Source organism: Rhinopithecus roxellana, chromosome 7 (genome assembly GCF_007565055.1).
Source record: "Rhinopithecus roxellana isolate Shanxi Qingling chromosome 7, ASM756505v1, whole genome shotgun sequence".
Lineage (NCBI taxonomy): Eukaryota > Metazoa > Chordata > Mammalia > Primates > Cercopithecidae > Rhinopithecus > Rhinopithecus roxellana.
The window spans coordinates 96,646,502-96,662,847 of NC_044555.1; the positions used below are offsets into that span (position 1 = coordinate 96,646,502).

Consider the following 16,346-nt stretch of genomic DNA (forward strand, 5'->3'; position numbering starts at 1 on the left):
TTGATAAAATTAAGAAGCAGGGATACAAGCATGTTATTTAGATACAAGAGGGTAAATACCAAAATAATCAACTGAGAGTTAAAAGTGGTTGCCTCTGAGGCGGAGGAAATGGGGAGGATGAAGGGAGTGGATAGCTGTTTTTCAGAGACTTTGTGTAACAGCTGCCTTTAAACCTGTGCTTTTCAAACCATGACTTACAATCTCTCTGGAGTGATGCTGTCCAACAGGGACATAAAAATAAAAATTCAGATCCTCAGTCATACTAACCACATTTTGTTTTTTAAAAGATCTTTTTTATTTATTTTTATTTATTTTTTTAGAGCTGAGGTCCCACTATGTTGACCAGGCTTGTCTCAAACTCTTGGCCTCAAGCGATCCTCCCATCTTGGCCTTCCAAAGTGCTGGGATTGCAAATGTGAGCCACCGGGCCTGGCCAACAATAACCACATTTTAAATGATCCACGGCCACATGCACTACAGTGGATAGTGCCAATACTGAATCTTTTCAACTTCACAGAAAGTTCTACTGAGCAGCACTATTTTACAGGGTAATTAAATCAATTTAGTGAGTCACAGCCAACATTTAAGTAAATGAAATAGAACACCAGTGTGCATCTCATTAGTATTGTTTTTTCACAAAATATTTTCATAAAATATGTGTGCACAGCATTGTGGATCACAATAAAAAGAAGTTTGGAAGCACTCCTTTACATTATGTGTGCAAAACCCTGATTAAAATTTTAAAAAACATAAGGGTCAGGCACTGTGGCTCACATCTGTAATCCCAGCGCTTTGGGTGGCTGAGGTGGGAGGATTGCTTGATGCCAGGAGTTCAAGACCAGCCTGGGCAACATAGCGAGACCCCATCTCTACAAAAAAAAAAATTGATTCGCTGGGCATGCTGGTGCGCGCCTGTAGTCCTAGCTACTTCGGCGGCTAAAGTGAGAGGATTGCTTGAGCCCAGGAGAGTTCAAGGCTGCAGTGAGCTATGATGGAGCCACTGTACTCCAGCCTGGGTGACAGAGTGAGACCCTATCTCAAGACAAAAATACATAAATAATTTAAAAATAAGAGTCACAGACTCCTTATACCTAGTAGAATCCTCAACTTCTTGTGATCCATAGTCTCATAGCCCTATAGGAAACTCAGAACCTAGGGCATCATTTAAGAAAATAGAGCTCGGAACAGTAAGATCACAATACTAAAGCTAGACATGATGGACCGTAAGGACTATTGTGTTCCCTATTTCTTCTGTCATTTGTGTTTCCCTTTTTGCAAAAGGCATCATTTTTGAAGTGTGTGTGTGTGTGTGTGTTTTTAATGGGAAGAAGAAACTAAGGCTAAGGCTAAGGTTATGAGATTGGCCCATGGTTACAAAGCTGGTGTCAATAAACCCAGGTCTCCTGACCTCTAGATCTAGAACTTTTTTCACAAAATCTTCAGGGGCAGTCAGTTCTTGAAGGCCCTGAGTATGCTAGTCAATACTTTAAACAACCTGACTGATGAATAGTGTCTAGATACAATAATAATTATGATAACAATAGCTAGCATAAGCTATTTTCCTAAACACTTTACATTTTAATTCTCACAACAATCCTATTAGGCAGATCCTATCAACCCAATTTTTCCAGATGAAGAAATGCAGCTCCAAAATGTTAATCAATTTGCCAAAAACTACAGTGGCAAAGCCAGGAAATAGAGCTCTTAATGCCATTTTATACATACCCTCATATAACTCCAATTAATTTCTCTCTAAAATATTAATTACCCTAAAAGTAGCAGTTATAATTTGGTAGCACCTACTGATAATCCATGTTTTGTCCCAAAGTATCAGTGTTACAAAGGGGTTTTACTCTATTGACTGGATCAAAGTAACAGTTTGGGATTCAAATACTCTGAACTAAAGGATGGGACTATACAAACCTGTTTAACTGCTTAATGCAATTCCACAAACTTGGAGATGAGTACTTTAAAAATATGTGTTTAAAACGTTGGCTAATAATCTTCAGACTTGGAGATTTTCTCTCAATGCATAATGAAGTACAAATTGGCTTGATAACATGGGTGAATTTATTTCTTAAGATTTGAGTGCAAACTTAAAAACAAGAACAAAGCTTTTCATCAAGAATAAACACAAAATCTCAACAATTCTGCAATCGTGCATTTTAACAGAAAGTACAAATATGAATACATTATAATTTGTAACTGCATTTAAAAATTAAAATATTTCTCTCCAAATCCAAAACACCACACAATCTTTATCTGTTCTCATCTTGTTACCTTAGAAACATTTGTCATATGCTATCAGGAAAATATAGGCAAGAATCACTAACCAGTTATTCATGATCAAAGAAACATGAATCTCCTTAACTGTGACTTTTTGAATCATGTATCTGTATTTCTGAAATATCACACAATTATACCTCCACTCTAGAGAAAAAAAGAATAAATACAAATATCAAGGAGGCAGGAACATTCACGGAATTAAAGCAAAAGTCACAAGTGTTTGACTTAGAAATGTCCATATTGTAGTAAATTTTTAAAGTACAACTTTATTTGATGGCTGACATGTATGTAATAATTGTGAGCAATTTAAACAGTATAAAAATGTGAGATCAAAATCTTTAGTCTTAAATACTTGAAAAGTCACTATGAATATGGAAAGATTTGCTTACATAAACATGTATATTTTTAGATGGAAAATCAAGGGGTAGTGGCATCTCCCTGGTCCCTTAACAATGTTTGGATTTTTGCAAAGAATTAGCAGCACCCAACCTTAAGTGTTAATGATGTGTTTCTACAGGACCTATATAACAGATCAGTTGGCAGTGTTCCAGCTTTTGGGAGTCGGGGGCGGATCGGGGGTGCAAATATCTGAGATAAGACAGTGCATGCACTCACACATTTAAAATCACCATTCTAAATGGGAAAAAAAAATCACATATTGGAAAAGTCTAAGAAACTCATTCTTAATGGGTAAACAGCAGGGCAGGAATAAAAGCTGAATAGTAGTCTACTTGATAATAATGGTTTTTCACTCTTCAAAGGCAAGTTGGGAAGAATGAGAATACTCACATACACATAACTTCAGGGAAAACTTGCCTAAAATTTTACCTTGCAAAACACTGAACAGAAATCTTTACAAAAACCTTCATTCTTGTTTATAATACTTGATTTTTCCCTTATTACCACCATATGCATAACATTTAAGTATTTTCTTTATAAATATTTTAGAGCAAAAAGAATTTATTTTGTTGCAATGGTGGCCCACATCTGTACATAACAACATAAGCAACTCACACACACACACACACACACATATATATGTATATATGCATATATATATATAAAATGATTAAGAAAAAGTGCAAAGAGTAACAGTATTAAGATTTTTTGTGTTTTACAGTAACTATGGTTCAAGTGTGAATATTTATCAGGGATATATAATCCCAGGTTTTAATTAAAGATTCAAAAAGAAACCACACTCCCAAGTTACTGCACAAACATCAGTCCCTTATCAAGTAACTCTGCCCTTCTCCCAAATCTAGTATTTCCAGTTTCTAAGCTCTTCCCAAACAGGAAAAAATGGTAACAGTGTTTTCTTCCCTTTAACTTCCCAAAACTCATCCAAGTTAATCACCTGTAAGTTCGAGCAAGATATTGGGGAAGTCATTCGTTATAACCCGCTTTGCTAAAATTAAAGCAAAATGAAAGGCTTCCTGAAATGCAAACTACTGATCAAGAATCAAATCAGCAACAGCAAACAGACCTTAAATTACAAATGTAATTTACTACATGTACATTTTAAAATCAATCCCTGTTATCAAAGATAAATTCAGAGTTTAAATCTCTTTCCCAGGTTCAGTGTTGTGCAAGGCTTCTAATTCCAAATACTTACGATTTTATCATCTTTTCTAAGAGAAAATGTTTGCCTGTTAACTTTTTACCTTCCTGTCATTTTGCTCTTGGTCTCAGCTTTTCAGTTTGAATAAACACAGAAAGGCAATTTTCAGCATTTCAAAAAATGTACTTTCCTCTTAAGTCATTCAAATAATTACAGTTATTTTTAGATCTCAAAGTTTCAAAAAAGCAGCTCAATTTCGCTTTAAATATATTACTAGATATTTTTTGGTGTTGTATATGTTGTTTTATTCTTACTTTAGGCACTGTAATTATTCACAACATTACAATGACTCTATATCTAACCTATGCAACAATTATAATCTTAATACCTTCTAAGGTATTATTTGATTTTGTGTATTATATTACTATTGAATTTTTCCTTCAAGATAAATGGTTGGAAGAGAATTTTAAAGCCCTGCAGCACTTTTGCTTTGAGTAGTGTTAATACATATTTTCTGTCATGCTTAATATTTAAACTTCTTCTGAAATAGGAAGACAAGAGGCATTGGAAGCTGCAAATTTCCTCAAACTACATTCTACTCCAACTCCGATTTATTTTGTTCAACATTAAAATTTTTCTTTACAACAACAAGTATATCTTAGGCTAATTTTTAAAAACAAAATTCTGCTCTATAATAACACAGCTAAAGGGAAATAACTTTTCAATTTCAGCTGCACTAGAACTATGCAAAACTAAGTTAAAGTAAACTGGACAACAAATTTAATAACTTTTGGTTTTGTTTGCTTTTTACTGTATCTTTAGAATGATATACCTTACATTCTAACAGCTCAACAAAGGCTTAATATTCTAGAAGTGAAAAACCACCAGGCTACCTCCTGCACAACTGTCAATAAGAGAGCATTTTATTTGCCCCCATACATTCGTTCAATGTCTTTGAGGTAATGGTTCTTCAGCTCCTTCCTTTTCAGTTTGAAAGCATCAGTTACCAAACCAGTTTCAGGGGTCCATGGCTCTGGGCTTAATCGAACCTTGATTGGAATTTCAAATCGCTCCAATTTCACTGAAATTAGAAGGGAAAAGATGGGAGAAAAGGAGAGGGGGGAAAGAGAGAAGAAAGGAGTGGGGACAGGGAAAGAAGGGGAAGGAGAAGCAATTAATAAAATATGAGTTTTTCAGGATTTACCTAGATGATTCAGGTGCTGAATCACCAATCACCACAAACTTATTTAATGGTATACTAGATAGTTTACTAATGCTACCTCTACCTTACAATTTCATTTCATATTTCTCAATGTATACATAAGTTGTTTCAGTTGGATAGTTTTAGTCTATGTGGTTTTTAATACACATGCATATACACATTATACTCTCACACACACACACACACACACACAAACACACACATCTTCCTCTTCAGAGACTTTATATTTGCCTGAGATGGTCTTTCTCAATACAGTTGTGTGTCACTTCCATACTTTATCTGTATGTCTGCTCAAATGCCACCTCCCCAGAGAGGACTTCCCTGATCACTCGTAACAAAAGAGAAGTACCTTTGTCTCTCTATATCTTCTTAACACTATGCTTTGTTCAAAGTAGTTATCACCACCCAACATATTATATATTTGTCTCGCCATGGAGCTAAAATGTAAGCTCCATAAAAGCAAGGTCTTTGATTTTTTCACTGCCATCCATAGAGTTGAGAGCCCTCCATAAATACATACAAGTTTATTTATTCATTCTACAGAAAATTCTCTAGACAAATATTCTTTATAAACTTTAGTATATATTCAAATACAGATAAAAAAGGGGATTGTGAATTTCATATCTTTAAATGGTATAAAAACTGATGCAATGAATATTGTATTTGAGTTAGACAACCTAATACATGTTGGAAAAAATATAAGGAAGGACATAAAGATAATTAATATAGTATTAATACTTTCAAATTCCATAAATTACATGCCATCAAGTTATTTATCATGACTACAAGGGTAATTCTTTAAATTATGGAGGCCTATTAACAGTAATGTTAATCAATAGATGAGCCTTATTTTATGTGATTATTTAAAACAGCAATTGCCAAGAAGCAAACATTGGCACATTTTTAAAAACTACTAAAAAATAGCCTAGATGACTTTAGAAATGATTTGGTTTCAGTGGCAAGCACAAAGAACTCACATTCACCGAAGTTCTTTTCTAGTACTAGTCTATGTTTTATGAAAGTTTGGTTGAACTAGTGAGTTTCTCACTAAAATGACAGAAAAATATAAAGTTGAGTATGAAAATATCTTTTAAATCTAACTTAGAACCAACTTCCTATAAATAATGCCTGAAGAGGTCATAAAGGAACATAAAACTTGCTTGAATTAACCAGGTCTACTCTGTTAATAAAGTACAGCTCAATTACACAGAGGTTCATAAAATAAGCCTATCTGCTCCCAAGGTCACAATTGGAACTCAAGTAAACAGTTAAATTCTCAGGTACAGATTTGGCCCCCCAATTTTTTATTTCATTTTCCTTTTCTTACATACATAGGTGCTAGTCCAGAAACACTGACAACATTGGGACAAGGCAAGCACATTATTTCAGTTGCACACAAGCAAATGAAAGCAGGCTGAAAACAATCTTTCCATTTAGTTAAATCCCTGCTTTAAAGCCAAAGAAATAAAGACAGCTATAGAGGTTTCATCTTGAAAACTCCTAAACATTATTGAATACCCCAAGCCATAGGAAGCAATGGGCTATCACAGTTTCCCGTAAATAGAATAAATTGCCAACAAGTGAGAAAGGTTAGGGGAAGGAAAAACAAACAAAACCAACAAAAATGTGGCATTTTTATCTGAATTAACTACAACATTATGAAACGTGACCTGCAGGTGGCAGCAAATATCGATTTTCATAGCCATTGGAAGTCGCTCAAATCACCCAAAAACAAGTATTTTGCATTCTTATGATACTATGTATACCTCACACAATTATACTTAAAATATGAAGAGGCCTGCTATGAAAGATGTATAACTTCCGACAGATTTGCTGAATATAATCAAAACTATTTTACACTTTTTTGCATAAGTCTCCAAAATTATAATTTGCAAAATGTTGGCAAGATAAATCCTTTGTGGCACAAAAGGCTTATGATTTATACATTTAGCTCATGATTACCACTCATTATCCAAATCATGAGTTACATGCCTCACTCCAAGCATAGGAAAGTTATGAGGACCTAGTGGGTCCTCGGATTTTATTCTGCCTTCTAACAAAGTAGGATGCAGCTTGACTTCCCCCATTGTTGCTTTTACACATTAAATATGCAATGGAAAATTATTCAAGTCACATTCTAATCCATTAATATATTCAGAGGATGACTAAGAATAACGACAGTGCACCTCTGATGGTTAGCCTTTTGGTTGAAATACTATATATTTCTTGAAATACTATATTTAAAGAAAATACCATATTTGTAATGCTATACTTAAATACCTAAAGAAAATACTATATATTTTTGGGAATACTATATTGAAAGCAAATCAGGCTTTGTATCAAAAAAGGTTCTGGGAGCTTGGTGTCATTAATATGAAAGTGTGTTATATCAATAATATAACAAAACCATCTTGAAGCAGGAAATATTATGTCACACTGTTTTTATAAGTATAAAATAAATAAGCTTTTTCAATCTGATTATGTTAATAGGCAATTGTCATTTAAAACTTGACAGTGTCTAGAATTAAGAAAATTATTCTTGGGGAGAAATTAGTTTTCAGATAGAAAAACTATTACTATAAACTATATTTTTAAACCCAAATGGAACCTAAGTAGTTAATATTTTTAATAAATAAAAATAATAGGAGCCCAGAGTTAGGGAAATAGGTATATTCATGTATCTCTGATTGGAATATAAACCGGTTCAGTTTTCCTGGGGAGAGGCAGCAATTTGGCAATGAGGGAAAAAGTCTTTAAAATATATATTCTCTTTGACTCAGAAATTCTGTTTCTAGGAATTCACGCTAAGAAAATAATCACATAAGAAAATAATTGAGTATACAAGATTCGTGTTATATTTGTTTACAGTGATGAGGAAGAAGGTGAAACTCACCTAAAAATCTAATAGGGACTTTAAATGGCTATTTATGTACTGGGACTATTTCGTATTTAAAATGATAGTGTAATTTTCTATTTACAGACATAGAAAAACTTTGATTATGTTGACAGGTTAAGTATATATACCAAAAGTAATCTCGCCACCCATAGATAAACTACTCTCAAGTGATTTTGACTTCCTTCTTTATAATATTCTGTTGTCCAATATTTTATAATGAGTATAGATAACCTATAATCAGAAAAAAAATGATATTTTTATTTGTAAGAGAAAAACAATGGGTTAAAATTAGGTTAAGAGCTTCCAACAGAACATGAAGAATATACAGTTTTTTTTCTCTGTTCTGCCTAAAAAAGAATTTAAATTGTTTAGAATAATTTAAAAATGAAAAAGGTATTAACCACCAGGCAAAAAGTGAAACAAGAGAAAAAGGGCACTGAATGAGAAAGTGCAACAAAATCTTAGAAGACAAAAAGCAAAGGAATTTGTGGTAATTAAGTTAAGGCTGAGGGATCCAAAGCAACTACCAACAAAAGAGATTGCCAACAAGCAGCAAACTGCCCTCACAGTAGAGCCTGGGCAAGTGCCCCCTAAGCCTGTGCCTCTGAAGATAGAGATGAGGGGTAAAGCTGGAAACAGCAGCACCGGGCTCCAGCCTGTTTAGAGAATAGTTCTCCCTCACCCTGTGCTGCTGTTCCCAAAGCCGTTTGTAGGCAGGTCTACTTTTTGGAAAAACTGAAGCAGAGACTCGGGACTCAAGGACATTAGGTACAACAGAAGGAGGGAGTAAAGCTGAAAAGAGAAGGATTCAGTGAGGGTGAGACCCACTGCTCTCCCATCCCCCCAATAACTCCTTTACCTCTTTTGGGTACCAGAATTCTGGCAGTCAGGCTAATATCGCCGGGCAAGAGACTGGAGAAATCTCCTTTGGAGAAATAGAATGACTTAAGAGAAATGTCTGTTCATATCCTTTGCCCACTTTTTGATGGGGTTGTTTTTTTCTTGTAAATTTGTTTGAGTTCTTTGTAGATTCTGGATATTAGCCCTTTGTCAGATGAGTAGATTGCAAAAATTTTCTCCCATTCTGTAGGTTGCCTGTTCACTCTGATGGTAGTTTCTTTTGCTGTGCAGAAGCTCTTTAGTTTAATCATATCCCATTTGTCAATTTTGGCTTTTGCTGCCGTTGCTTTTGGTGTTTTAGACATGAAATCCTTGCCCATGCCTATGTACTAAAAAGACACTAACATTGGAATGCCTTTTCAGTGAAGCCCAGTAAGCTTTCCAAACAGTTTTTTAGTATCTGGTTCTTAAATACGGACATACAAAGATCAGCAGACACTTGCGACTCAATGACCAAAGCAAGCGTAAAGTGCAACTTGGAGGTAAAAGAGACAATAACAGGAGGGGAAAACTACATGAAAAGGATTCCTTTTAATATCCTCAGAGGAATAAGAGACAATGCATTGACTGCATCCATGAAAGAGCAACAGGGTGCTATTAAAAGGAATACTGAGAGGACAGAAACAAGCTCTCGAAAATTAAAATTCTGATAGTGGAAATTGAAAATTCAGTAGACAGAAGAGATGATAAAGTTGAGAGACTCTGCTAGAATATAAAACAAGAAGAGAAATAAGAAGTTTTTTAAAGGATAATAAAATTAGAGGATGAAAGCTGGAAGTCCAACAGCCATATAAAAGTAGTCCCAGAAACAGACACACAGGGTGGGGGGAATTATGGGGAAAAAAGCAAATGAACAAACATAAGATAAATTAACATTTCCCAGAACTGAAGGGCAGAGATCTCCATACTGAAAGGGCCCACCCCAAGTATGCACAATGATAAATGATCAAAGACCCACACCAAGATACATCATTATGAACTATCAAAACACCAGAAATTAACATAATGACTCTGAAAGCTACAAGAGATAAAATAGATCATACACAAAGGAATGGGAATCAGGATGCAACACTGGAGTTGGAAGACAACAAAGCTAAGTCTGCAAAGTGTTCAGGAAAAATGATTTAGAATTTATCATTGTAAGTTATGCCAAGATACATCTCAAGGGTGAGGACAGAATAAAAACATATTCAGACATGCAAGCACAGTCTCAAGAATGTACCTCCCATGCACCTTTCTCAGGAAGCTGCTGAAGGATGTGCTGTACCCAAACTGGCGAGTAAACCAGCAAAAAGACAGATATGAGATCCAGGAAACAGGATCCAACATAGGAGAGAAGCAAAGGAAATTCCCAGGATGATAGTAAAGGGAAGCCTTGGGGAGCAAATAGTCTAAATTTCAGCACAAGGATAAAGGGCTCTAAGAAGTATGTCTCTGAAAACAAAAATACAGACACACTATCCTTTCCTGTATTAGGGAGAATTTTTACAATTTTATCAGAGTTTGGAGGAAGAGTTAAGAATAGGTATACAAAAAACTAATGAAGAGAGGAAATTTTAAGATCCAAGGAAACACAAAAAATTGTCCAAGAAAGGAAATATAATCATAAAACACTATGTAATTCAGCTGTGAATATTTTCATAGTCATAATGGAAACCTGGGTATAAAATGCGAATTGTACTATATATCGGAAAAGAAAAAGTGTGGTGGGGAAGGGGAGGAGAATGGTAATAAGAAAGCTAAATCATCTTCTATGGTTAGTGGTCCATAAAAGTCTACAACATCATAAATGAAAAATTCAAGAAGGAGCAATATAACCATTTTCTTTAGAAAAATGGAGACGAATGCCAGAAACTTGGAAAAAACAACTAAAGTTGAAGACAGATGAGACTTGGGGAAAAGAGGGATACAATATGGGTTGCTTTTTGTTGCAAGTCCGTAATACTGATATTTTTAAAACGATATATACTTGTTATACTGATAACATTGAAACTTAAAAAAAAAAAAAAAATGGAATCCCTTGTTGGGAAAAAGGGGGAAAAAAGCCTACTATTGAACTTGAGCATTAATTTTTAATCTCTTTAATTTTCCAATCAGTGTTCCAATAAGTTTTGTCAGTCCTTTCTGCTAATGTCAAACTGTTGATTACTCTCTTTCCTGAAACTCTCTTAGCAGTGCTCTGCATGGGCACTGCTCTCCTGGCATCTTGCCAATCATGCTTCCCACACACATCTCTCTCTTCATCCATTCCTGATATGCTGGTGTTATCCAGAGACCCATCTGCAGCCTCCTGTTCTCCCTTTACAATCTCGCCCAATGTTGGCCCATCTTCTTTCATGGTTTCAATTATCCCTGAGTCTATAGTATAGTCCAGGCCTCGCCCAATAAAATTTGGACTATACACAACCGCCTGCTGGGCATTTTAACTTTGATTATCCAAAAGATGTTTCAAACTACGTGTGTCCCATACTGACCTCATCATCTTCTTGTATATGCTGGCTCTTCCTCTTGTATTTTCTAGCTCAACCAGTAGTAGTATTTACCTTGTCACTTCAGCTACACATCTGGGAGCTATCCTAGACTCCTCTTTTCCCTTATCTACATTATCCAATTAATCATTGAAGTGTGCCAATTTTGCTTCATAAACATTTCCTGATTCCCTGCTTCAGGCCCTCATTACTCACCACCCCTCAGTCTAGGTATCTCCTACAGTCCTCTTCCACTGGCCTTCTGCCTCAGTCCAGTCCCCCTCAAATTCATCTTCAGCACGGCCTCCAGAGTGACTGCATCTCTCCAAAATGCAAACCTGACCACATCACTAACCTAGTAAAACCTGCCAATGGCTCCTCACTGCCTACAGGATTACATCCAAATTTCTGAACACAGCACAGAAGGTACTACACAACTTGGCCTCTGCCAACCTCTACAGCCTTGCCTCATACTTTGTACTGTACCAGTAACACCAGACTCCTTGTAGCTCCCTGCACACATCATCCTTTTCATACCTATTTGCCCGTACTCATGTTGCTTCTTGGCCTAGAATGCCCAACCTAGTTAACTTCTAATTAACCCTTAAGAATAAGCCTAAGTGACATCTCTTCCATGTCCTCCCAAGTAGGTTAGGCACCCCCATCTGTGGTACCATGATTCTCTGTTCATCTCTCTATTGCTGTTAAGATTGTTGTCTCTCTCATGTGCCCCTCTCACCTGATAATGAACTACATGAGAGCAAGAAATGAGTCTTACTACTTTCTGTATTCCTAGTGTGCAACACAATTCCTGGCATATACTATATAAGCAGATTTTCTCCAATTGGTTATTAACGTACCATCTGAGACAGTCCATTTACAGAGCCAAAGTATACACACAAAGCATAATCATGGTTATAACACTATTTACTAAACTTAGAGTTATTAATTTCTGCTTTGCAGACACAAAGTAGATTTATATAACAGATCTACCCAAAGATGGACCATTCCAAACACAGGCTACATGACCACTTTGGGAAAGATGTTGAAACATGCAATAAAGAACTAGATAGGTTATTTTACCATACGACACTGAAGGATCCTTCCAACATGGAAATCCATTATACATATTTAAGAAACAGGTTTCTTAAAATCCTGTATTTTATTATTAAAGTGAACATCTTGAAGAGCCTAATGCAAAAGACATCATTAGATGACTTTTAGGGACTACACCAGTCTAGCAATTTCTTACTTACTGGCATTTGCAGCTTCTCGAATTTCTTTCAGTATTTCAGCTTCCATAGCAGGATTATTGCAGATATCAACCCAAGTTCCTTCTACCCCTTTCTGTTGTGCCAAGAGTGTCAACCTTTTCTGATTAGGAACCACAAAACTGATCACATAGGACTGGTCACTAAAAAAATAGAAAATAAAATAGAAATGAAAGCATTGAGAAAAGTTATTCATAAATTAGTCAATGAAACAGTACAGTGCAGATAAAGTTTCATTAGGAAATAATAAAACCCATAGTACCAGCATAAAGACAGACATATAGACCAATGGAATAGAGAAAATAGAAGTAAACCCTTGTATCTATGGAGAAATGATCTTCAACAAGGGTGTTAAGATCACTCAATGAGGAAAGGACAGTCTCGTCAACAAATGGTACTGGGAAAACTGGATATCCACATGCAATGAATGAAAGTGAACCTTTACCTTACAACATATACAAAAATTAGCTCAAAATGGATCAAAAATCTAAACATTGAAGAGCTATTAAGTTGGTGCAAAAGTAATTGACATTAATGGCAAAAACTGAAATTACTTTTGCACCAATCTTATAAAACTGCTAGAAAAAAAAAAACACAAGAAACACTTTATGAGAATAGATTTGGCAGTATTTCTTGGATGTGACACCAAAAGCAAAGGCAACAAAAGCAAAAACAGATAACTGGGACTGCATCAAAATTAAAAACTTGTGTGTATCAAAAGACTCAATCAGCAGAGTAAAAAGACAATCTATGGAATAGAAAAAAAGATTTGCAAATCATATATCTGATAAGGGGTTAATAAACAGAATACATAATTTCCATAATTCAATAACAAAAAACCAAATAGCTCAGTTAAATAATGAACAAAGAACTTGAATAGACATTTCTCCAGAGATAATATATGAATGGGCAACAATCACAGGAAAAGGTGCTCAGTGGCACTAATCATTAGGAAAATACAAATCAAAACCAAAACAAAATATCCCCTCACATCCATGAGGATGACTACTATATAAAACAAACAAGTGCTAATGAAGAAGTGGAGGAACTAGAATGTTTGTGTACTGTTGCAGGAATGTAAAAATGGTGCTGTTGCTATGGAAAACAGTATTGCTGTTCCTTAAAAAATGAAAAATAGAACTGTCATATGATCCAGCAATTCCACATCTAGGTATCTATCCACATAATTGAAAGCAGGATCTCAAAGAGATATTTGCATACCCATTTTCCTAGAAGCATTATTCACAACAGCCAAGAGGGGGTAGCAACCAAAATGTGCACTGACAATGAATATATAAACAAAATACATTATACGGATACAATGGAATATTGTTAAGCCTTTAAAATGAAGGAAATTCTGACATGTACTATAACATGGATAATCCTTGAGGACATTATACTAAGGGAATTAAGCCAATCACAAAAAGACAAAAACTGTATCATTCTACTTATGTGAGATTTCTAGAGAAGTCAAATTCATAGAAACAGAAAGTAGAATGGTGGGTCCCAGGGGAAGGAGGGAGGAGGAATGGGAGTTGTTGTTTAATGGGTATAGAGTTTCCATTTTACAAGAAAAAAAGGTCTGGAGATTGGCTGCACGCCAATGTAAATATACACAACACTACTGAACTGTACATTTAGAAACAGTTAAGATGGTAAATCTTATGTTATATGCTTTTTACCACAATTACAATTTTTAAAAAAGAATAAAATCCATAAAAATAAGACATATCAACATATAAAGAAAATGGCTCAGTCTCTTAGGCTTTTGATTTAGAAAAACTTGGGTTCAAAATCCATCTCAACATGTAGTAGTTGTGTTACTTTTTTTGGGAAAATTACTTATGCTAAGTCTCAGTTGTCACGGATGTTAAATGAAATAATTTATCGCATAGCTAAGTATTTAGCAAGATGCAGGTGTCCAAAAAAATAGTTAACATGTCTGAGTTATCTCAAATGATCTTTGAGCTGTTGAATTCAATAACTTTCATAAATGTACAATTCCCCAGATCTGATGAAAATTCTAAGAGGAGTCTATGTTACCTTTATGATAATACGTAATCACATTATTTTCTAAATATCTTTTGACTTTTGAAACAAAAAATACAACTTTGGAAAGTTACCTTTTGGCAAAAGCACAGATGTTATCAATAAGTGGACAATTCTTCAGTGCAGCTTCTACTTTCCCAAGAGATACATATTCTCCTGCTTGTAACTTCACTAGATCTTTCTTACGATCTGTAAATCATAAAGAATGTTAAGTCAGCCATAGTTTGTTTTACTAAGGTATATGCAATTCTGACTGTCTTCTTTGAATATCATTGCCTTAATTGTTATTTACAAAACTACTTCTTCTAAAATTATTATTAGGTTGGTGCAAAAGTAATTGTGGTTTTTGCCATTTCTTTTAAAATAGCAAAAACTGCATATACATAATGCTTGCCCATACACACCAGTTAAAAAGAAAATGCCTAGTTAAATAAGTATTGGCTAAAAGTTACACCTTATACCCTAAGCTTTAGCATCTTATTATAATCTTAAATATTATAATCAATTTAATAGAAGGAACTAGGACTTTGGAACATTCTATTTGAATGGTAACTCTGCCTGATACTAGCTAAGTGATCCTGGGCATGTCAGTTAACCTCCTAATCCTCAAGTTTTATCAGAATAATGATGCCTACCTCATACAGATATATCCCACAATGTCTGGCATATAGAACACATTTAACACATGTTAATTCTCCTTTTCCACTTTTGATATTATCTTGTTAAAATGACAGTTCTCTAAGAAAGTGCTAGTACAGGATGGCACAGCTTGAATAATCATCTCATGGCCTTGGAACCTTCGTGTGAGTGCTGATTTGCCTACCCATAGCCTGGGAACCCAGTCTACAGAAATAACCTTTGATTCCAGTGCAATTAAGGAACAAGGGGAAAATAAGCTTATTGTTTCTCAACTGAACCATGGTTCCTGGGAGTTTCCCCAGCAGATCAAATTTCTAGATGAAGAACCAATTTTCCCAGTAAATCTCTAACTATACTCAGGTCAGACATCATGAGGTCCAGCGACGGATTGAAATCAGTCACTGGATATAGGTGAGGAAACTCTATGTCTTAAAAAAGACCTGACTGGGATCCTGCTGAGTGGTCCTCCTCAGCAAGTTTTAACTTCTGCCTCATCCAAGTGAACAGCACATTCAGCCCATTTTGGAGTCATTTTTTGAACATAAAGGTCCACTTCAGTAGACTCAATAAGGACAATGCCAAAGTAACTGACATTCTCAGAACCGACTAGTGCTAAGGATTGATACTAATTTTCTAAGGTTCAGGCCTAGTTAGACCCATATAAATAGCCAACAGTAAAAAAAAAATATGAGCCCATGCTGCCCCATGGGTGGAGAGGTAAAGAGTGAGGAAGGCCTAGCATAGAGTATGTTACAGGAAATAGTTATATAAAATCACATGTGGTTGACCAAGAAAGACCTCCTCTGAGCTCTTTTTGTTTTCTCATTACCAATTTGCTATTTCCCTGTCCATTCTCTCTACACTCAGCGTTGCTGTGGCTAGTGCTGCTAGTACTTACACTAAGGTTCAGGCTCTATTTAGAATATTTTACATATATCAACTCATTTAATCTTAACAGCCCTATAAGGTTGGTATTGTCCCTGTTTTGCTGATGGAGAAGCTCATACATAAGTTAAATAACTTGTCCAGAGTTTGAACTAATGGAACCACCAACTTT

The 16,346-nt window shown here is 35.3% G+C and overlaps 1 protein-coding gene across 5 annotated transcripts in view; it reads right to left on the bottom strand.

The window, feature by feature from the left end:
• Window positions 1–2,052: 2,052 nt before the first annotated feature.
• ACSL4 (acyl-CoA synthetase long chain family member 4) overlaps window positions 2,053–16,346 on the bottom strand; it is an 85,944-nt gene continuing 71,650 nt past the window's right edge. For 4 of the 5 annotated variants that reach the window (XM_010378640.2, XM_010378624.2, XM_010378615.2 and 1 more), the window contains 3 exons: window positions 14,725–14,839; window positions 12,587–12,744; window positions 2,053–4,925 (listed from right to left, as the gene is read on the bottom strand). In XM_010378640.2, the coding sequence (XP_010376942.1) occupies window positions 4,768–4,925; window positions 12,587–12,744; window positions 14,725–14,839 (431 nt within the window). In that variant the 3' untranslated portion in view covers window positions 2,053–4,767. The remainder of the gene's footprint in view (window positions 4,926–12,586; window positions 12,745–14,724; window positions 14,840–16,346) is intronic. The other variant, XM_010378633.2, reaches the window with a different exon arrangement.